Source organism: Cyprinodon tularosa, unplaced genomic scaffold (genome assembly GCF_016077235.1).
Source record: "Cyprinodon tularosa strain WSP-4 unplaced genomic scaffold, ASM1607723v1 ctg521, whole genome shotgun sequence".
NCBI lineage: Eukaryota > Metazoa > Chordata > Actinopteri > Cyprinodontiformes > Cyprinodontidae > Cyprinodon > Cyprinodon tularosa.
Window position 1 is genome coordinate 14,047 of NW_024039254.1, and position 24,106 is coordinate 38,152.

Below are 24,106 nucleotides of genomic sequence, written 5' to 3' on the forward strand. Positions count from 1 at the left end.
CAGGTGATGTGAATTTAAATGAACCCTGAACCTGATCATTATCTTGATGCATTCCTGTCTGACACACAGTCATTAATATTCCTTCACACATCCCCGAATTACAGTTTCCTAATTGTTCGTCATCGGCGTCTGATGAACTGCACTTCATGAAATGAGTCAGCTCCCTGTCATAGTCATATATTTGACAGTGACTAAAGGTGAAATTCAATTCAATTTATTCAAATAGCACCAATTCACAGAGAATGCCAGCTTTTTGCATTTTACAAAAAATAGAAACATCCAGTTTTTCTACTGAAATCCACCCATTCCAATCAAACATACAAATTTATAAAGACTATTTTGTCTGGTAAAGAAACAGTTAATCAGATGAGCTCAGAGCCAGCTCCCATGTCAGAGGATGAAGAGAGCACATCCAGTTAGTCACAGTCAGAGAAACAGGACTACACTGGAAAACAGGCCAAATCTGCAACATCTATAAACAAAGGTGTTGATGGCAGCAGCACAGCTGATATTTCTCTCCAGGATGGAGTCACAGCCAAACAGGAACAGACCAGATGAAGCTACTATGAGAAAAAGCAGAGAGAGCAGAACGTTACAGATTGAACTAACAGATTCTGCAGAGTGGGAGAATAGAGATAGAATGAAGCAGAATGATGAAATGGGGGTCCCTATGTCCTCCAGCAGTCTAAGCCTATAACAGCATAACTATAGAGATAGCTCAGGATAACCTGAGCCACTCTAACTATAAGCTTTATCAAAAAGGAAAGTTTTAAGCCTAGCCTTAAAAGTAGACAGGGTGTCTGCCTCACGGACTAAAACTGGTAGTTGGTTCCACAGGAAAGGAGCCTGATAACTAAAAGATCTGCCTCCCATTCTACTTTTAGAAATTCTAGGAACCACTAGTAAACCTGCAGATTGAGAGTGAAGTGCTCTGTTAGGAACATAAGGAACAATCAGATCTCTGATATCAGATGGAGCTTGGCCATTTAAAGCTTTATATGTGAGAAGGAGGATTTTAAATTCTATTCTGGATTTAACAGGAAGCCAATGAAGAGAAGCCAGGATAGGAGAGATATGATCTCTCTTCTTAATACTAAACTACAGATCAGTTTAAGATTATTCACACCTCTGGAATGAAGATTTAGGTTTAAATGTCTTTAAATCTGAACATTAGTTCAGTTTAGAGCAGCTCAGATAATCATTGGAGGCAGCTACAGACTGGGCGATGGTGGCAGTTAGAAGCAGTTGTTAGTAGAGTTGGATTAAACAAAATCAATAAAGATCCATCAGCTAAGAATAATGGATGCATTTTATCATAATATATAAAGAGAAGCAGTTGTGTTTTTAAACTGAGCATCCTTTGAAATTGTTTTGTCACATGTTGACAGATGTCCGTCTTATTTCTGCACAGAGTTCACTTCGTTACATCAGAACATCAATATCCTCTGAATAATTTAAACATCTGTTTTGTGCAGGGATGTTTACTGAAATACATTAAGGGACCAGAATCTATCATAAAGGCATCCTGGTGAATGACTGAGGAGATAAACTGTATCCCCCGGGTGGGATACAAGGCCTGCCTGTTAAATAGGGGTCTCCCATGTTAGAGCTTTTTGCTTTTATCCATGACTCCGGTTGCTCTCCTTTCCTTTTCTCCTCATCTTGGACAGATATCAGAGCCTTCCAGCCTGCTTTCATGTTTCCCTCAGCAGGCGATGAAAGCTAACTGTCTGCGAAGCAACAAAGCTCACAGTCATGGTGGCAGCAGAGCCGCTTTAAAGGACGAATTATGATCTCAAGAGCGGCAACTTTCACATTTAGGGGTAACGATCTTCCACCCTTGGAAAAATGGGAACAGTGTTTCTGCTGCGGCCATTGGAAATGCTGCTAAAGCTTTTCAGGAGGCCGCTGCAGGAGCTGCAGCTAACTGTGACAGAGGTTCTGTGTGGGGAAGCTTTAAGTTTGCAGCTGAGGGCCTGTCCCTGATCATAGGATGCAAATGCTGCAAAGCTTTTACACTTTGCATTACTTCTCTTTGTTATTAACTCCACAGCATGCAGCTTTGCCTTGGACTTAATCTGACTTTGCATGAAAAATATGGAAAGAATTTTGTTCCATTGTTGTTGCAAAAGATAACTTGTTTTGTAAATAAAAATTTGAAAAAAATGCAATCCCTAAATTAACCTTTGAAAAACTTCTTAATTAAAAAAAGGTTTTGAGAGTAACTTTGATGTTTTCTCTGGATTTATTTTTTCATATTTTTCTTTTTCAAATTCCTGTAATTCAGATTGAATTTGATTCTTTTTTATTTATTTTCGAATCATGTTTTCCAGAGTTTATTCTCTTCCTTCTCAGGGGAGGGCAGACGCATTTCCATTGGTCTGCTGGAAGTTAGAAACAACATTTAATTGGTTGAGAACAAATGTTTGGATTGGGCAGAAATTAAAAATACATTTGAAAAGAATAAAATTTGTAAAAGTCAGTCTGAAAAAGAGAAAATAAATAAAATTTGAAACTATGAAATCTGTAAAAAAGAAAAATATTTGAAAATATAAAGTTAGAGAAAAACAAGATGAATAGAAGAAATTTGAGAAAAAGGTGAAAAAGAAAATCTAAGAAAGCAGCAAATTTATTCTCATAATCCTTTATGATCAAGAAGATTTTCAAAGTTTTATTTCTGGATTACATTTTTTATTCAAATTTCCACTAAAAACAAGAAAAAAATTCCCTCCATGGAAAAAGAGATTTCTTTAATTTATCAGATTTCTTATCTAAATATTTCACACACAAAAACCCATAAAAAGTCCAGAAAAACTTGCAAATATTCGTCTATGTCCAGTTGGTCTTATTTCTCTAAATAAACCTTTTTATTTCCTTCTGTAAATGTGTCTAAGAGGAGATTTACTGTTCATTTGATTCATCTAACCAATCTCATGTGTTGAGATTTTATCTAGATGGCAAATATGAGAGTTTTTATTAATAAGGAAAGAAAACTGTTCAACTTTGCAAATAGATCCAGTGGTAGCAAATAATAACAGATATTCCGACTTTTAGCACAAACTAGAGTCGTTTTAGAACAACAGGGACCAAGCTCGTCTGCCTGGCTGTGTGTTTCCTGGACGGGGCCGCCTGTGGAGCTGGTTGACAGTTGCCTTTTGTATCTATGCTTCTTTTTCTATGTCTGCTTCTGTCTCCTTGAACCCCAGTCGGCCTCAGCAGATGGCCACTCACACTGAGCCTGGTTCTGTTGGAGGTCTCTTCCTGTTAAAAGGGAGTTTTTCCTCTCCACTGTCGCTACAAGCATGCTTAGTTTGAGGGATTGCTGAAGAGTCAATGAGTTGATGCAATAAGCTGGTTTTCCTTAGATAGAAAACTTTGAATCAATCTGACTGGATGATCTGGTGAACTGGAAAGTGAGCTGACATGACATGATGTGAATTGGAGCTATAGAAATAAACTGAATAGAACTGAATTGAACTTTGACTTTGCTTTCAGATGCAGTGAGTGGATGTCCACCAGCATGGAGCTGCAGGACAGCAGGTAGCAGTCCTTACTAAGCTTACGGTTCCAGAGCTATGAGATTAAGCTTAGTTCATCTGCTGCTCAGAGACTGCTTAACTTTAATCTCAAACCAGATCAGGGCGCTCACACACATTAAAATCATACTTATGAGCAAACACACACTGTGGTTGTTGAACTCCCACACAGAGAAAATCTGTGGGCTAACAAAGCTAACTGTATCCACCGTGGGTTTAGCTTCGATGACAATTAGACGAGGAAATAACTGCATAATCTCCAGTGAGAAATATGTGGCAGCAGTATGACCTGACTGGAATCATTCAAAGGGGTTGATTTTGAATTCTTAAAGGTGTTTTTTGACAGTTTCAAATTTAAATCAAATTTCTTACTCACTGAAAAAAAAAATATTTTAGGATTTAAGGATTTAAAGCATTTTATCCGATGTAACTCCAGGGCCAGATTGGAGCGTTTTCTCTAGTTTGGATTACACTGTAAAGCAGTTTTTACATTGAAGTAATGAAATGCTGATAAAAGCAGATCAGCGTTGATCGGCCACTGATAGTCAGCGACATTAACATCTGAATCGATGCATTTTAGGGACAGTACAGGGATTTTCCCTGTGTGCATCGTGGTAGGTAAGAAAGTTTCAGTTCATGTGAGCAGATATCAAGTTTCATCATATGGAAGTAAATATGTGCCTTCAGAATTTGAATAAAAAATACCTCTGAAATTTGAATGTTGTATATTAGTGCTTACTTTTTCAGTATTAAAATAAATTCAGAATATATTTTTAACCTAAAAAAAATTCAATGTCATTATTTGTACATGAAAAAAAAAATTCAGTGTAATTTTTTTTTTACATGGTTGCAATTTTCAGTTATTAAAAAAATTCACATTCCTATTTCAAAGTGATCAAATTTTCAATATACATATTTTTCACAGTTTAAATTTTCAGTGTTAAAAAATTCAGCATATAAAAAATTCAACTTTTCAAAATTCAAATGCAATATTTTCGTTGTCTTCCAATTCAACTTGCTCAAATTCACTGTCTCAAATTCAGCGTCTAAAAATTCGCTGTAAAAATGGCCAAGGTTACTTCAGGTCACAGACATTAGCAATGGATGTCCGATTCCAACATCCACCTAATCACGTGACACAACCGTCATATTGAAGAAGTACCAGTATCACCCAGGCTGGCGACCATGGAGGCGAACTCAAACCCAGCGGTGAGTTTAATGCTTTCATATTTCTGTACTATATTTTATTTTGCGCATGAAGTTTGATACATTATCTCAAAGCCTGATTTAAAACACTGGTTTGGGCCGTTGTTAATCTTACACCGTGTAGTGCCGGCATATTACTTCTCGCTACCTCCGAGCACCCCCCCCCACCACCACCACCACCCAATTTCTACCGCTAATGTAGTAAGCTAATATGGCTGCCTTGTGTGCTTCAAAGAGGGGCTGTGAACAGTTCCGACCCCACTCTGATCAGCTACTGTATTGTTAGGTGACTTCATTTATGAATTAATTAAGAAATTTATTGTCATTACAACATCATTCAAAATACCAGTTACCTACCAAATTGTAGATTTATTTGTGCTTGATATAGTTTCTACAATTTGAATGGGAGAAGAGCACAGTAGGCATCGACTGCCTGTCTCAGTCTCACCTAAGACAACATACAAACAACCCAGAAAGTCACCACCCATCAGTTCTCTTTAAAGATTCTAGACTTGGTGCAAGTGGTATTTCTTTTTGAAATAAAACGGGGGGGGGGGGGGGGGGGGGGTGCTCGGAGGTAGCGAGAAGTAATATGCCGGCACTACACGGTGTAAGATTAACAACGGCCCAAACCAGTGTTTTAAATCAGGCTTTAAGATAATGTATCAAACTTCTTGCGCAAAATAAAATATAGTACAGAAATATGAAAGCATTAAACTCACCGCTGGGTTTGAGTTCGCCTCCATGGTCACCAGCCTGGGTGATACTGGTTCTTCTTCAATATGACGGTTGTGTCAGGTGATTAGGTGGATGTTGGAATCGGACATCCATTGCTAATGTCTGTGACCTGAAGTAACCTTGGCCATTTTTACAGCGAATTTTTAGACGCTGAATTTGAGACAGTGAATTTGAGCAAGTTGAATTGGAGGACAACGAAAATATTGCATTTGAATTTTGAAAAGTTGAATTTTTTATATGCTGAATTTTTTAACACTGAAAATTTAAACTGTGAAAAACATGTATATTGAAAATTTGATCACTTTGAAATAGGAATGTGAATTTTTTTAATAACTAAAAATTGCAACCATGTAAAAAAAATTCCACTGAATTTTTTTTTTTTATGTACAAATAATGACATTGAATTTTTTTAGGTTAAAAATATATTCTGAATTTATTTTAATACTGAAAAAGTAAGCACTAATATACAACATTCAAATTTCAGAGGTATTTTTATTCAAATTCTGATGGCACATATTTACTTCCATACGCTGTCAGATGACAGCCCCTGATCAATGATAACTTTGGGACATATTTTCCCATTGATGAAAGTTTAATAAAATATGATTTTAATTCGTTTTTTGTATCCGGACCATCTTAGAACTGATCCAGCTCAAAAAATACAGAGCTTTCATTGTTATATTATGTTTTACTATTGGCCCTTTAAGATCAAACAAAATAGGCTGAATTTTTTTTATACTGAACTATAAGCTTTTAAAAAAAATAATGAGATAAAAATGCAAATCTTAAAACAAAGACAAAAACCATTTTTTTTTTTTTTTACATTTTCTCATGCATCACAACCTCCTTTCTCTGCAACAAAATTCAGTTATTTTGAGATTTGCTGCAGTTTCTGGTCTCCAGAAGGAGTAATTTTCCCTCTCAGATCAAAGCGTATTCGCTACAGGATTAAAGACACTTTTATTGATCTTTGTTGAAACATTTATAAATCTGACAAAGGTTTCAGAATGATGTATTAAAGGGTTCAAATCCCAAAGTGTTGGGATTTGTGGGTTTATATTCTACTATTAGAGTAGAAAAGCATTTGAATAGTCTAAGTACTGTACTTGCTTAAGGTGAATAAGGACACTTAAAAGTGGTAGAATAAATCTTTAGTTGTTTGCCGAATCAAGAGCTACAATCAGTAGCCAACTTCAGGTTACGATTTCAAAGGAAGACCAGCGTTGGCATGTTATCCAGTGCTAACACCAGCCTATCAAGTGCTAAAACCAGCCTATCCAGTGGTAAAACCAGCCTATCTAGTGCTAAAACCAGCCTATCCAGTGCTTAAACCAGCCTATCTAATGCTTAAACCAGCCTATCTAATGCTAACACCAGTCTATCCAGTGCTAAAACCAGCCTATCCAATGCTAACACCACCCTATCCAGTGCTAACACCAGCCTATCCAATGCTAACACCAGCCTATCCAATGCTAAAAGTAGCCTATCCAATGCTAACACCAGCCTATCCAGTGCTAAAACCAGCCTATCCAATGCTAAAAGTAGCCTATCTAATGCTAACACCAGCTTATCCACTGCTAACATCAGTCTAAACAACTCTTACTTTAACCTATATTGTATCCAATGCTCATTCCAGGTTATGAAAAGGTAAAGCTGCTCTATCCATTAATTAGATCAGTAGAATCAGACGTCTCCTGAGCTGAGGAAAAAGGCACCACTAGGTGCATAACAGTCTTCATTTTGGTTCTTATACCATACAGATTGTCTTCCCAGTGGGATTTGCTAAATAAAATCTAAAGAAGGCATCCAACCAACAGTCCCTTCCGTCTGTATGGAGAAGCAATGACTGTGGTGTCAGGAATAGTCTATTCACTCTATGGAGGAAGCTCATTTCACCTGCTTACATCCTGGATCTAAACACTTTGTGTCCTGATTTATATCTCCTGACCATAAATGTGGATGTAGATATAAGGACAGTAGATTGACAGGGATCACGTTTGGCTCAGTGCCTTCTTCACCACAGCATCTTCTACTGTACTCCAGATGTGGTCTGACCTCCTCCTCCTCCTCCATGCTTCCACCAGACGCCTGACCTGGACGGACTAGTTCACTGTTCTTAAGCACCGCTGGCTTCATGCAGCAGCTTTACACTCTTCCTCAGTTCCCTGTCCTGTTAGGCTATATTGGCTTAGAATTACCATTTTATTCATTGCTGGGATAGACGGTTCCTCTAACTGTTTCACGGCTCTACAAACAATCCAACACATCAACACAGACACCTTTAATGATGAATCCTGCTCTTATTGACAGTCTGTATTGACAACCACCGTGAATAATGTGAAAGCTGTGTGTGACTGTGAGACTCTGCAGCCGTTGTCTCATTAGTCTTGTTCTATGTTAGATGTATGGACACGTAACTAATGGCTGGAGAGACAAACTAATAGCATCATAGAGGCAATCATTCACCCTGGAGATGTTTAACTGGTGCACAACCAGTTGCAGTATCTGGAACGCGTGGATGCAAAGAAAACACAAATAACTGAATTCAATTCTATTCAGTTTATTTCTATAGCTCCAATTCACATCATGCCATCTCAGCTCACTTTCCACTTCACCAGATCATCCAATCAGATTGATTGACTGATGAAGTTTTCTATCTAAGGAAAACCAGCTGATTGCATTGACTCATTGGCTCTTCAGCAATCCCTCACACTAAGCATGCTTTTAGCGACAGTGGAGAGGAAAAACTCCCTTTTAACAGGAAGAAACCTCCAGCAGAACCAGGCTCAGTGTGAGCGGCCATCTGCCGAGGCCGACTGGGGTTCAAGGAGACAGAAGCAGACATAGAAATAGAAGCATAGATACAAAAGGCAACTGTCAACCAGCTCCAGTTAGTCACAGTCAGAGAAACAGGACTACACTGAAAAACAGGCCAAGCTCCAATTATTATAGTTATTATTTTCTACCACTGGATCTATTTGTGAAGTTGTACAGTTTTGTTTTTTATTAATAAAAACTGTCATATTTGCCATTTAGATAAAATCTCAACACATGAGTTTGGTTAAATGAATCAAATGAACTGTAAATCTCCTCTTAGACACACACACAGCACATCCAGTTAGACACAGTCAGGCTCTGACTGGTAATATGTGATAGCAGGCATTGGCCTGCAAGGGCCGGCCATCCTTAAATCAAACCGGCCCCAACACTTCCTCTCCGGCCGAAGCTCCTACCTGTGACAGTAAATAACTGAAGGAGCTCAAGAAGTAATCCAATGTTAACTCCCTAAAGAACAATGCAGTATAAATAGCCCTTCCTTCATCCACATCCTTGTGACGGTTGGCATATGGTGTCATTTTCTATTTCTTCAAACTGTAAAATCCTTGCAACAAACTGAATCATAATAAAACTAAAATGCTTTTTTTAAAACCAAACTACGATGTTCCTCTTATATTTAGTGAATTTATGTTCCAATGTTTTGCTAAAATTTGTTGCTGTGCGTGATGGGGTTTTTTCATCTGTTTACATTATTCCATTTCGTTGCCCACATGCCACCTAGACTGGCAGTGAACGCTGACATGCTGCTGAGATTTCATGAATTCGTTTTTGAAGAACTGCCTGTCTGCCTCTATATAGCTTATTGTTTTATTTTGGTGTTTTTACTTCGTGCTTCGTGCATGTGTGGACGTTACGCAGCAGCAGTCCCAGCAGATGAAAAAATGCCAGGGCTGAAAATGGTTCCCAGTCCGAGCCTGGTCACAGTCAGAGAAACAGGACTACACTGATAAACAGGCCAAGCTCCATCCTAGAGAGAAATATCAGCTGTGCTGCTGCCATCAACACCTTTGTTTCTAGATGTTGGAGATCAGCCTGTTTTGACATGTTGTGAATTGGCGCTATAGAAATAAAACTGGATTGAGTTGAAAACTGAATTAATCTGATGGACTTTCAATCCAAACTGTGGATCCAAACTGGTTGAAAAGTTTCACAGACGTACAACTTCTATTTATACCTGAACATCCTCTGATTCATGTGAAGTTTACAGAAAATGGAAAGTTTTTTGTTTTTTTTTGGTGTGTGTAGGTAGGCTGTTTATTGCTGGGTGGCCGTGCGTCACAGGGTGGGCTACGGATGGCTGGGTGCTAGCTCCGCCTCAGACCCTTAATAAAGATCTATGTCCATTCAATTTAACATCATTAAATGTTCATTTTTCCCACTTTAAAGGGCCACAGGTTTGGAGCCTGTCTTAACTAGCTGTGTCAGCTGGTTAAGTGAGCAGCTCCTCTAAAAAAGCATTAACTATTTATCACATGGCTGAACATTTATCTTCTTACAGGTCAGGTTGCTTGGGGTCACCAGAAAGGTTTGATTTAGATCTAAACAAGACTGCGGTCGGCTGTGCAACACACAAACATAAAAGCAGACAAAACGGAAAGTAGATTCCACCCGAGGTGCCCGGCGTGTTCTGCTCTCTGTCTATCTTTGCTCTCCACCCACAGAGGGACTTTTCACAGTCAGATAGAGCCGAGCGTGGAACAGAGAGCTGCTGAGAGGCAGGATCTGTTCCTGAGGACTCCACATGAGGGCAGCCATGTTTTCCTCTTTAAGGTCACATCTATTACAGAATGAGCTGCTGCAGCTTCCTGTAAACAGTTGGTGAGCCGAAGAAAACAACTAAATGGTTTTATTATTTGTTTACTTTTCTAGTCCAATCTAAACCAAATAGAAAATAATATATTAATGAGGATCAACCTTCTTTATTTGTGATGTCAGCAGCCATAAGTCTAGAAATATTGGTTTCTCTTTTCCACTGTCCTATAAATAAATATCTCTTCCTGAAAGGAGTTAACTTGTCGTGAACTAAATCCAGTCAAATCAGAGCGTCACAAGTTTCCAGCCTTTCAGGCCCAGAAGGAGAAATTCCACCAATCTGTCTGATTTGACTGTGGTTACAGCAACGGCCTCCCCCCCTCCTCACCCCCCTCTCTCACAGCTCGGTAAAACTCGTCACTTTCCGATGATCAAATTCCGGAATAGATCACCAAATATGGAAAAGGGGCATGTCCTTTCAACCGGATTCGACCTTTTATGGGTTGAAAAGGCAAACCTCGGCTTTCTTGTTTTGTTCTTTTTTTAATGCCGCTAATTGAGCGGCAGAGGATGAAGGTCGGATGCGTGGCGTGGATCCGGTTCCGGCTGCATGCTGGGTCCGGTACCAGGCTGTAAAGTTCTGCAGAACCTCGGTGTCGCTCCACAGCAGGTGGAAACAGATCGTTATCTGTCCTGCAGCGGCGGGCTCTCCACTCACTAGTGATTCCCTTGGAAATCGTCACGGAGCCGCGCGGCCAATCAGAACCCGCAGCGCGTGCCGTATTGGCCCTCCCTGTCCATATTTGGGTAATGACGTAGCAGGTGCATTCAAAAGGTTCCCCATATATACATAGTAGTATCAGGGCGGCCGCTTCCGTGACCAAAGTCAGGCTGGAAGTGAGTCTGATGAAGCGCAGCTCCATCCTCTCACAGGCAGCCAGAGACCCGGTGCAGCGGTGACCCGGTCCGGCCCGGTTCCACGCTCCTACCCGCTCCTTCACACAGCAGAGACCATGACAGCGAAAACTCTGGAGAAAGTTCCGGTGAACCTCGGAGGGTTCGTGCATCCAGACAGCGTGTACTCCGTGGATGAGCTCTCCAGCAGTCTGCCCACCTCTGTGGCCATCTTCCCCAGCGTAGAGCTGGGGGCGCATTACGAGCCGCTGACTGCGGCAGCAGGTAGGGAGTCACTCTCTGCTCTCCTCCCTGATGAGGAGCAGCGGTGCTGATGAGGAGAGTGTGTTGCTGTGGTGGGTGAATCATGGTTTGTTGTGCTCCGCAGACAGCTCCGTGGACCTGTCCTACTCCAGCGGCTTCTCTCAGCCCGCGGCCCATCGGAACCAGACCTTCACCTACATGGGGAAGTTCTCCATCGACTCCCAGTACCCCGGGAACTGGAACCCAGAGGGAGTCATTAACATCGTTTCTGGGATCTTCAACGTGGCCCAGCCGCCGCCCCCCCCTCCCTCCTCCTCAGCCTCCTCCTCTCCGGCATCCTCTGGATCTCCCCATCATTTCTCCGGCGGAGGTCTGAGCTGCACCATGGCGGCCCAGAGCCAGGCGGACCTGGACCACCACCATCACCTGTACTCCCCCCCCGCCCCCCTACTCCTCCTCCGGCTGTGGGGAGGTGTACCAGGACCCCTCTGCCTTCCTGTCCGCCACCTCCTCCTACCCCCCGCCCTCCTACTCCTCCCCCAAGCCGCCCAGCGGCTCGGACGCCCCGGGCCTCTTCCCCATCATCCCGGACTACTCGGGCTTCTTCCAGCCGGCCTGCCAGCGGGACATGCACCCGGCAGCTATGCCGGACCGGAAGCCCTTCGTCCCGTGTCCGCTGGACACCTTCCGAGTCCCCCCTCCTCTGACTCCGCTCAACACTATCAGAAACTTTACTCTGGGGGCTCCGGGCGGCGGCGGCGGCACAGAAACGGGGCAGCCGCGGCTGTCCTCCGCCTACAGCCCCCAGAACCTGCCCCTCCGGCCGATCCTGCGGCCCAGAAAGTATCCCAACAGACCCAGCAAAACACCCGTCCACGAGCGGCCGTACCCGTGTCCGGCGGAGGGCTGCGACCGGCGGTTCTCCCGCTCCGATGAACTGACCCGACACATCCGCATCCACACCGGACACAAGCCCTTCCAGTGCCGGATCTGCATGCGGAACTTCAGCCGCAGCGACCACCTCACCACGCACATCCGCACGCACACCGGAGAGAAGCCGTTCGCCTGCGACTTCTGCGGCCGCAAGTTCGCCCGGAGCGACGAGAGGAAGAGACACACAAAGATCCACCTGCGGCAGAAGGAGAGGAAGGCTTCCGCGGCCTCCTCCTCCTCTTCTGGAGGCTCCGTGTTGGAGCGGCCGTCAGGCGGCATCAGCGCATCCGCTGGGATCTGTTCTTAGGTCCGCCTTCAGGAAGCTGCTGTCAGAGAAGAACCGGAGAAGCGGAGGAAAGCGCTTTGAACTTTTACGCAGCGGGGCGCAGAACTTTTACGCAGCGGTGCGCCCTGACGCACAGCCAGTCTGGACGCGCACGGACGCTTCGGCCAGGCAGTTTGTCTGCAAACATGAACAGAAGAATAAAAGTGTGTTTGTTGATGTAAATTAACGGCAATAATGTCACCGTCTAAGTTATTATTCCATTTAATGTGTCTGATGATGAGTGTGTCTCCAGTGCCTTGCTGCGCGTCTCCTCTGTGCACCGACCGATTCAAGGACGCTTCTAATGCAACATGTAAATCTGGCCATTTAAAATGTAAATCTCTATTTTTGTACACATCCGTTCCGGTGTCACTCCATTCATTGTTCATGTGTCTGTTTTAAGGTGTAAATATGTGGACTTTTTGTTGTGCTGTGTTTTAAAGCTTATTAAATGAAGGAGGATGATGATGAAGACAAACATGCTGTTGTTTTACTCAGATGGACAGATGAAGACTGTCTCATCTGAATTTATAGATCTGTTTTTGATGTTGGAAAGTTTTATTGGGCAAATCCCTCATTGCGTCATCTTTGGCGTGTGTGACTCAGAGTTTAAACCCACTCACTTTTTATTTTAATGTCACCTCTGGTTATTATCAGGCACTGATCTAAAGGCAGACCTGCTGAAAGGAGCTGGACGCGGCTGCGCTTTGGATCACTGAAGAAACACGCTCAGTTTAAACATCCAGAACATTTAAAAAAGATCAAATATTCCTGATTCCTGTTTTAGATTTCTGTTTTTCTCTTCTACATTTGGTTTCATCGCCAAACTCGGAATACCGCAAAATATTGAACAAAATGAAGGTAAAAAAAATATATATATATAAAAGCCTGAAAATCATTTTAAAACTCTCAATAATGAGTTTAAAAATAAGCGGAAATGAAATGTAGCTTTTTCGTTATTCTTCTTTATTTAAGATGAAAATCTCCCAAAGAGGAAAACTTGATAAAACAGCATAAATTCAGAAAGTTTTTATTCTTTTAAAAAAATACTAACTAGCAATGATTTACTGATTAATGCTTTAGTTATTTTTAATTATTTCCAAACTAAAAGGATCGATGCTTCTTTTCACGCAGCGGAAATAATCGCCACATTTCTGCGTTTTCTTTGCAAATGCTGCTTTTTTTCCTTTTGTGATAAAAAAATACTAATTCTTCAAAGATGATATTTTTTCTCCATAGTTTATTTTAATTTCTGCACTAAAAAAACATGCAGTACTTTAAAGTATAAATCAGAAACATGCAAAGTCTGATATTTCTATTTCCACAGATAACACCACATAGATATTCATCACACTAGACTGGAGTTAATTTCCCGTTGGAATACATATTCTATTTAAATCAAACTTTATTCAGTGTATAAAGGTTCCTTATTTATTATTTACATTATTTTATTATTTTAGATCATTTATTTTCATACATTCTTGCAGAATATTTTTTATTTCTAGGATTAAATACAGCAGCTGGTTTAAATATTTCACAACAAAGTGTGTTTTTATTGTTTGATAATTGTTATTAAAATGAGAAATAGTTAGAGGGTTTAATTTCCCTGATGACAGCCTGTAAAACATTGATTTAAATAGATTTAAAACATAAACTAGTCTGATCAAAGTCTTCCTCCTATCAAAGGCATTCTGGTTTTCAGTTTGATCTGCTGTTAAATGAAGAGTTTCACTGAAAACAAGGATTATGATCGAAAACGTTCAAACGAGCAAATGTGAACAAAGAGCTTTCCTTCATTTTCCCACAGATGAAGACAGAATAAATCAGGTTTAGGTTCCTATAATGTTGAACTATTTGATGGAGCTGGTAGAAAGGATCCCTCAGCAGTGGCTGGCATCCTGCAGCTCGTCTCCTTCCTCCATCTGACTGAGAGGGAAAGGAGTCACATTCCTTTCCTTCTCTCAGGTCAGCATTAAACGGCCATTTTAAAGATCATTGCTGCAACTTTTTAATCAATAAAATGTTCAAACAGATCGCCGAATGACCCAAGGCGCTGAGTTAAGGTCTCCAATAGCGGCGCGGGTTCGAATCCCATTTCTGACACTTGAACTACTCTTCTCCGGAGATGGTGAGTAGTTGCCTATAGTGGTTTGAGCAACATAGAGGTTTGAATCCCACTGCCACTCCACACAATGGCAGCCCACTGATCCCCGGGCGCCACACAATGGCAGCCCACTGATCCCCGGGCGCCACACAATGGCAGCCCACTGCCCAGTGGGATGGGTTAAATTTCATTGCTCTGTACTGTGAAGGTGGAATGACAATAAAAGCTGGAAAAAACAAAATCTAAACGTCCATCTGCAGAATAAAAGTAACTATTTTACTGAAAGTATATAGATCATTGTTTGATAGTTCCAAACAACCTAAATAATTATGTATTGTTACCATGGCAACATCCACCGAAAAGGATTCTGCATCAACAGCAACCGTAGGCTGAAGTGATCGGAAACTGATGAGCTGATACTGATTTTATAGACCTTTAAAAAGAATCAGGTCCTGATTCCGATTTTTTAACCGATACTGATTTATTTGACCTTTGAAAAGAATCCCTAAAATATCCCTAAAACCGGCTGTTGTTGTAAGATCATGCGACACCTTCCATGGGTTGACGTTAAGGATTTTTACTGACTTTCACATTTCATTTGCCCAGAAACAATTTTTAATTGCCCTGTATAATATTTAATAAATATAGTTCCTAATATTATTTTTGGATATATATCAATGAAACATGTTTGTTTTTTAAATGTTTTTTTGTAATTCCGTAAGTTTCCAGGTTCCTGGTGTGTATATGCATGCGTCAGATAATGAACTCAATCCTACATTACCGTGATAACATGCTTTTCAATCCTTCCTGAACATTCTTTTCAAACTAAACTTTGCTTTAAACTGTTGTGTGCTTGGTGAAATATAAATCGTAATGTTAAAAATCTAAAAAAAACTTGACAGTTTAAAAACTTACACTACTACTACTCACTAATTTAACATGTTTAGCTCTATAACATTTAAATGCACCACTCCAATGTCTAAGAGAAAAAAATTGAATGAACATTTTTTAATGTATGACCACTGTACAGAAGACTGCCATATGATAGGAATATTTACACTATGCGCAGACAATTATTATTATTTTCCTAATCCCTGACTGATCATTTTTAATCTAGTGTGTATTATAGTATAGATTAAATTCATCATCCAGCTGCTGCTCTGCAGAATTCTCTCCCCAAGAGCTGAATCACTCCATCTAGCGGAAAATCATGCGGCTTTTTAAAATCACACGAGAATGTGAACAAAACAACAAAAATGCTGCCGGCAACATTTGTGGGTCGTTTTCAGCGAATGTCGGTGATTTTAGTCATTTTGAGTGATAATTTTTTTTTTTTTTTCAAACATTGCACTTGCCGGGCAAATGCAATAAAATTTGTACTCTCCCGACAATAAAAAGTACTTTCCCCGGGCGATGGTTAACATCGAGCCCTGCCTTCAACATGTAGATGAACAGTAAAAATATCTCAGATCTCTGCTCTCTGATGGAAATCCTAGTTCACCGACAGTGTGTGGTTCTCAAATCTTCAGAGAGCCAGATACCATCAGCGGATGAGTTCAGGTTCACATCTAAATATCGGTTTATCAAAATGAAAGAAATCGAGGCTGATAATCGGTGCGCCTCATTTTCACGGTTTAGGCCAAAACAAAGACAAACAAAAAAAGGAAAATGAGGGAGAACTTCGTGAAAATTTGTGGTTAGCGTTAGCATTGCCAAAACTAGCCACTGGCTGTGAAAGACAGTAGGCGGTGCAGTGCGCCACCCACAGGCCGGGAGGAGACAGTTTTAGGAAAAATTAAGTAGTTATGATAAAAGATCCACCCAGAGAAGCAAATGATGCAAATATCTAAATATTACACCCTTGTAATTTAAATAATTGCTGTTGCCCTTCAGGTGAGATAAATATTCTGTCCCTTGATTTATGAGAATCCAATATTTGAGATATTTCTCTCATTTCTAATGCAAAAATCTGATCAGATCATTTTACTTTTCTACTCAAATCCAAAACAAAAACACTTATTTTAAGAAAACTGGCCTTTTTTTAATCAGTTTAGCAGTGTTTTAGATTCTGGATCCCTTTGAGATACTGCCTTCCCCTCCATGGTTTTATGCTGCGAAAATTAAAGTAGTAGAAAATGTGTTTGTTCTTAATATGAGCAGCTAAGTAAAATGATCTGCCAATGGTACGAAGATTTCTGTCCCTGAAGTATAGAGATCATACATTTAAGGAAAAGGAATGTTTTTATTTTATACATAAATCATTTTATGCAAATGGCAGCTTATTTACTGATCTGCTCACAGCAGTGGAATTAATGACCTTTCAACACAATTGTAGTTAAATTTCATTTATTTCCACCCAGGTGGGTTTCATGCTTGATTAGTTTTGCTGATGTCAGCAGGAGAAACTAAACCGACTTCTCTGATTCTTCTCAGCAGACCTGAAAGCTGATGAAGCAGAAGTTCTGATGAATGTTGGATCAAATCCACAGGCTTCCAGCTCATTTCCAGCTTTTACTAACGTTTGTTTAAAATGTTGTTTTTAAATACAGCTTTGTGATGCTTATTAGTGCAGCATTTATCCTCATGTTTATTTCTGTCATTTTATGGAAAGGAAATCCACCAAGAAACATTAAACATTTCTAAACCTGGTCCAGTTAAATGAGAACCATGATACTGACACCAACAGAACCACTTAGGCAGGTTATTATAGGAACCAGAACCTTTTCAGTTCTGATCCAAACCCTGACCCTGTCAAAAGCCACGGGATCTAAAGCAGCGGGATCTTTGTTAAAAATGTCCTTTACTTATCAGAAACATGGAAAAAGTTCAGAATAATTTTACATATGAAGGAAACTAAAAACGAACCGAGGTCCCAGCGTTCCATTAATAACCATCAGGACATTATATGGAGTAAAGTTTGCTCCATTATTGTTGCAAAAAAAAAAATATTTTTTTGTAAATTAGAAAATTAAAATTTTCTAATTTCCATATATAAAATGCTTGCAACAATAATGGATCAAAGTTCACTCCATACTTCACCTACAGACCAGCTGCTCGGCTCTAGATGAGGATTTCTTAAATATTTCAACCTGTGAAGCAAACAGATGGCGATGCAGCAGCCGGCTGAGCGCCTGGAGGAAAACAGAGAATCAATCAGCTCAGGAATTTATTCAGAAAAAAAACAAATTCATTTTCAAATACATTCATGTTTTAAATGACACTGCTTTAATTCGACATTTTATTTAATCAGACAGTCAATTACTAAATAATGTATTTCAGAATATATTTGAATCATGTAGATAGGGCTGTTATTTTATTCAAATATTCTAGAACCAGATACTTCAACATTTCTAAATATTTAAAATATAGGAAAAAAAATCTTATGTATTTTTAAAAATCTGTTGCAAATGGCAAAACATGTGCAGACGTATTAATGTGACATAAATACAGCACTGAATTATTTAGACTTCATTTCATTCTTGCTGCATTTAATCCATAATAGATTTTTTATAACGGTGCCTCTATTGATTTCATGGGACGTTGATATCCTGGGGTTCTCAAAGTGGGGGTCGGGACCCTCTGGGGGGTCAGGAGACACAGAATGGAGGGTCAGAAAATGCTTTCTTTTAAATCGTTGTGATGTCATCGCTGAGGTAAATGAAGGACCAGAAAACATGAAGAATAACTCTACCATGACAGGAACATTTATTTATTTACGTAAAAGATGATTCAGATTTTAAAATAAACATTTAAATTGTAACATGAAGAGTTCAATAATGAAACGTTCTGTGAAATATTTCAAACAACGTTTAAAATAATGAACTAAACAGTTAAATAATAAAATGATGACACGTAGAGATGAAACAGTTTAGCCCATTTTAGCCCTGGCAGTTTCCAAGACGACCCACAAACCGAGCAGCGCTGAAGGTCCACCATCTTTGGCAGATTTATTCGGCAGGAAAACAGCAGTTACTGCAAACAGCGTGGGCACACAAGAAGGCACGGTAGAGGTCAGGGCAGGAGTGATGCTGACGGGGATTTCACACCATCATAGCGTGTAACACAGCACTCTGAGTGGACCTGGAACCGGACCGTGTCACAATAAGAGGAAATCAAACATCACAAAAAGCAGCCTTTTCTGTTCTCAGACGAACCAGGAAGCATCATCTCTGAAGACGTTTAAAGCTTCAGGAGAAGGAAGCGTTTCTACAATGTAGTGTGGGCACTTAGGAGGCAGGAAGGGGTGCGTTCAGGTGTACAAATATTCACAAATAAGGCAGGAAGGAGCTTTGGCATGAAGGCATCACCATGTGGAGGTACTCTGCTAGTTTCTAATGATGATCGTTCGGCAGATAAAACAACTAGAAGGCGACCGCAGCGTTCAGGAGCATCGGTCCTCTGATATCAGCCGGCCCAGCAGAAGGCGCCGCTCAGAGTGACACCAGAGGGCCGGGGTACGCTTCGCCACCGCACCAGAAGTCCTCCGGCTGTGGGATTTCCAGAAGCCAGCCCTTGTTCTCCTCCGTCTCTCCCAGCTGCTCCTGGTCCACCTTGGCGCCCGTTCCCGGCTCCGCCACGCTCTGCAGCACTTTGTAATAGTGACAGTCCCGGCCGTCGTCCGGGCTGTACGGCGGCGCCAGGATGTCCAGGAAGGCGGCCGGCCCGTCCACCGCGTCGATCTGGTGGAGGTTGTCCCTTACAGGAGTGAGGAGACACGGCCCGCTGTCCTCGGCGTACTGAGCGACGGAGCGAAGCACGGAGCGCCACAGCGCAGCTGCCTGCAGCGGGGCCAGGGGGGGGTCAAACTGAGGGACCGCCGTCAGGCTGTTCTCCATCTTATCGAAACATCTGACCTTTATTTTCCCGTAGAGAACCTGGAGGGACGACAGAGAGGGATGGAAAAAACATGAAAACATTCAGGCTTCCAGGGAGGAGGAAGTCCTTCTCTTTAGTAACCTGGAGTGACGCTGAGCTGAGCTTCACATCAGGCTAAAAACCATCTGAGTGAACAGATGTAGATATGAGTTCATTGGATGTTATGAGCTAGAAAGAAGATAAATTAGTTTTTAAACTAAATCTGATTCCATGAACAAAGTGTTCCTGAGCTGCTCAAATTAAAGCAAAATCAACTGACTGATGCAGTTATGTAGCTAACTTCCAGCAGACCAATAGAAACACGCCTGCGCTCCTCCATCCAGAGGAAGCCCCGCCCCCAGAAGGGAAAATCAGATTAATAAAACTAGATTTGAACAAAAGCAAAGTTTTTTTTTTTTTTTTTTATCAAACCGTTTTCTGGATTGAAATTTATTTATAATTTCCATTTTTACTGAACTTTTTTCTTGCAGCAATGATGGAGCGTAATTCTCTCCGTAGATTTAGGGAGGAAGAACCCGGCAGCTTATGGCTCAGTCCACCTTTGAAGAACTTTACTGAATAGAAACAGCAGCGGCTCTACATTCGTAGATCTATGAATGTGATCCTATGAGGAGCTGTGGAGACGCGAGTCTCACGGAGGAAAAGTCAGCTGACTGACAACTTCCTGCCAAGTCCTGCCTGGTGACTGACTTGTCGACACGTCTCTGCTGCAGTTAGTAACCCTGAACACACTGACTGACTGATTTGCTGAACGGCTGGCCGATTGATCAACAGACTGGCTGAATGACTGCCTGGCTGATTGACTGACCAACCGACTGACTTATTGACTGACCGACCAACCAACTGACTGATTTGCTGAATGGCTGGCCGATTGACTGACTGGCTGACCAACCAACTGACCGACCGACTGACTAGCTGACTGACTGCTTTCTGAGAACATTCTGAGACTGTCTCCCATATTTATCAGTATAACTCCTCCTCCAGACGACTCAAATGATCCTTTTATTCCATCCTGCTGGTTTCTGATTAATTATCCTGCTTTGTCCCCTGAAGGCTTCCGTAGCATTCTACACTGATGCTTTAACCTTTAATCATGGCGTCTATGGGAGCCAAAGATGACAAACTGAAAGTAATCAGAGGCCAAAAACTCAGAGTTTATTCTTCTAAAACCTTTTCTTAAAAGGTTTTTGTTGCTCGATGATAAACAAATGAAGAAACAGGCAAAGTTTTATGAGAAGATCATCATGGAAAAAAAGATCTGGAAGGTTTTAAGAAAAGAAAAACCAGTTAACAATATAAACAATATCCCTTCCTTTCTGGTAACGCGGCTCTTTCGTTCTTTAATGATCCAATCTGTTGTTTGGTTAAAATCTATAAATGTTTGTTGTCCTTTTAGCAATTAAAAAAAATACAAACAACAACAAAAAACTGGATAGAAAAGTGGAAATAAAGGTTTCAATTTGTCTGTTTACTGCGTTTGTTTTTTTAGGATTTTATACTCATTACTTCGTCAATCGTCCTAAAACGTTTTCCTCATGTCGGGAGGATTCCTCATTAATATATTTCTATTTAAAACACAGCAGGCATAAATATAGCTATAGATATAGATTTTCAAGTTAGAATTTTAAAGCCCGTCCAGATGAACAGGTTCAGTTTTTAGACTTTCAATAAAGTTTGGATAAATAAGGATGAATATGGAGAGAATTTTGTTCTATTATTGGTGAAAGTTACATGTATGCTAAATTAGAATTTATTCATTTAAAAAATTTAACTAAAAAAGGTTTTAATCAAAAACGGTCTGAAAGTAATTTAGCTGTTATCTGAGATTTTGTTTTTTCACTTTTTTTTCTTCAAAAAAAACTTTTGACAGATTTTAGATTTTCAAATTTTATTCCTTTTATATTGACTTTTAACGAACATCTCTCCTTTCATTCTCTTCCCTTGTGCGGGAGACGCATTTCTATTGGTCTGTGTGAGGGTCCGGATTTTGATTGGTCCAGAGCGTTTGGATCGGGCTCGAAGTGAAAATAATCAGAATAAGAATGAAATTGCCAAACTTAATCTGAAAATTAAAAAAACGGAAACATAAAATCTATTTTAAAAATGATTACATTTGAAGAAAACATTTATGAAAAATAAATAAAAAAATAAATTAAATCACGAAATCTAAGAAGTCCCGCTATATAATTAAGTTACACTCAAAACCTTATTTTAATTAACATATTTAAAAGTTTCATTTCTAGGTTGCATATTTTCTAGGGCTGAAACAATTAATTGACTAATCGATTATTGAAATAATCGTTAACGAATTCAGTGATTGATTAATTGTAAACTGAAAAATAGAAAAACATGCCTTTAGCTGACAGAGCTATTGTAAAAGTAAAACTAAACATTTTGCAAGTAAAAAAAAATCTTTTCTGTCTGTCAATCTGCTCTATAATCCAGATCTCTTCACGTGGAGGAGTTTTAGTTTCACCTGCTTTCATTTTCCAAAAAGTCTTCTTCGAGGAACCATTGGCTGTACATTTTATTAATCGATTAATTGAAAAAATAACCGACAGATTAATCGCTTTAAAAATTACTTATTAGTTTCAGACATAATTTTTTTCCAAATAAGAAATCAAAGGTTTTTAGGAGTATTAGGGCAGACTAGGGATTTATTTTTCTTCTATTTTAAGAATAAAGACGTAAAAAGAAAGTGCTTCTTGGAAGAATTATAAAATATAACTTTATTCTCTTAATATTACGACTTTAATCTAGTAAATTTCTGACTATTCTCGTTGTGACTTTTTTCTTGTAATATTACGACTTTAGTCTCATTTTATGACTATTCTCGTGACTTCTTTCTCTTATTACAACTTTATTCTCGTAATTTTATGACTTATCTAGTTGTGACTTTTTCTCCTAATATCATGACTTTATTCTCATACTGTAACGGCTTCATTCTCGTAATGTTACGGTTTTATTCTCGTAATTTTATGACTTCTCGTGACTTTTTTCTCGTAATATCAAGACTTTATTCTCGTAATGTTACAGTTTTATTCTCGTAATGTTACGGCTTTATTCACGAAATAGAAGAGAAAATAAATCTCTAGCCTGGCCCTAATACTCCGCGGTCTATATCCTCTCCTTTCAACAATTATGGGCCAAATTTGACACCATAGAAGAATGAGCGCCTGGCGCTCAGCTTGTCTGTGATTGGTCAGGTCGGCAGCAGGCACCTTGATCATCCCGTTCATCCCCGGATGGTCGTGCAGCGGGATGGAGGTCCCGGCCTTCAGCAGGAACACCCCCATGCTGAACACCTCCGTCTCGCAGATGTGCATGTAGGTGACCGGGGGGCCGAGAGAGGCAGCAGCTCCGGAGCTCGGCTTGCTTTTCGGCGGAATGATCTTGAGGTCTTTGGCCCGGACGGAGGTGACCAAGGAGATGAGTTCATGGAGCCGATCCGCCGCTACGCCGCCGCCCGCAGCCCTGCAGTCTGTGAACGCCAAGGAGGCCTGCTTCGCTATGTTCTGGATCAGAGCACATTTGTTGTCTCGCGGCATTCTGGCTGAAAAAAAAAAAAAATCTCTAACGGTTACCAGGGAGCCCCCGCTCCGCCGGAAAAACAGCCGAAAAAAGCTTCTGCTGGCTCCGTTTGTCCCGCCGAGCTGCTCCCGCAGACCTCCGCAGAAACCAAAACTCCGCGTTTATAGAAAATGAAAACAATTCATGGTTAAAATGTCAAATTTCACCGCCACACTCTCGCCTCCCGCATCACGGTTCTCATCGTCTCGCCCCCTATCAGCCCGACCTCACGGCGCATGCGCAGAAACGAAAAGCATCCTGGGATATGAAGTCCAAGAAGGAAATATTCTGCAGGCACCAATGATGTCAGAATCACGGATTTCTGTTATTTCCTGGTATTTTTCAAATACTTTTTTTATATATATATATATATAAATATCCACCCTAATATGTTAAAACGGAAATAAAAACACCATTTCCTCTCAGTGATACTACATTTCCCAGAGTTCCTTTGGGCATAGGGGAAGGCCACACAGGCCACTGAACTCTCCGCAGCCTTCCCACCACCGCCCTGAGTTATCTTAACTTTTTAGCTTTTTTACCTGCTGTTTTTGATCTTATGTCCCAATTTGTTTTTAAAATATTTAATCTTTATATTTAATATAACCGCTAAAGAAGCGATAGGCAGGAAGTTTCAGTGATTAAAGGTGTAGCATCTGTACCTGTAGAGGGGACATCTAATGACCACCGCTAGGGGCGATTCTAGGGGGGAGTTAGGAAGATTCTAAGGACCCTTGACTGAGGGGTGCCCCAAAAGAAGAAAAGATTTTTCCCGCTATATTTTTCAAAATATAAAAAGAAAATCCAGTGAAATAAATTATCTTTGTGTTCTCAGAAAGGTATAAGACCTCCATTTATCTCCATTCATCTCCCAGTGACAGGTGAGCAACATTATGTTCAGGAACAGGCCAGTTAGCATCAATACAGTCTGTTGGAATATCCCTCTTTTTACCATTGTATATATATATATATATATATATATATATATATATATAGAGAGAGATAGATAGATAGATAGATAGATAGATAGATAGATAGATAGATAGATAGATAGATAGATAGATATAGATA

The 24,106-nt window shown here is 40.4% G+C and overlaps 2 protein-coding genes across 2 annotated transcripts; one reads left to right on the forward strand and one right to left on the reverse strand.

Moving 5' to 3' along the window:
- Window positions 1-10,947: 10,947 nt before the first annotated feature.
- LOC119795748 (early growth response protein 2b-like) lies at window positions 10,948-12,964 on the forward strand. The gene is given in 3 exon segments (XM_038303937.1): window positions 10,948-11,249; window positions 11,353-11,663; window positions 11,665-12,964. Coding segments are annotated over 3 exon segments (1,281 nt in total). The 5' UTR covers window positions 10,948-11,083; the 3' UTR covers window positions 12,469-12,964.
- A 5,778-nt stretch (window positions 12,965-18,742) lies between these two features.
- Window positions 18,743-23,263, reverse strand: adoa (2-aminoethanethiol (cysteamine) dioxygenase a). The gene is made up of 2 exons (XM_038303948.1): window positions 22,687-23,263; window positions 18,743-19,464 (listed from the first exon to the last, which is right to left on the reverse strand). Exons 1-2 carry the CDS (start codon window positions 23,011-23,013, stop codon window positions 19,021-19,023), a joined length of 771 nt encoding a protein of 256 aa, XP_038159876.1. The 5' UTR covers window positions 23,014-23,263; the 3' UTR covers window positions 18,743-19,020.
- Window positions 23,264-24,106: the final 843 nt, after the last annotated feature.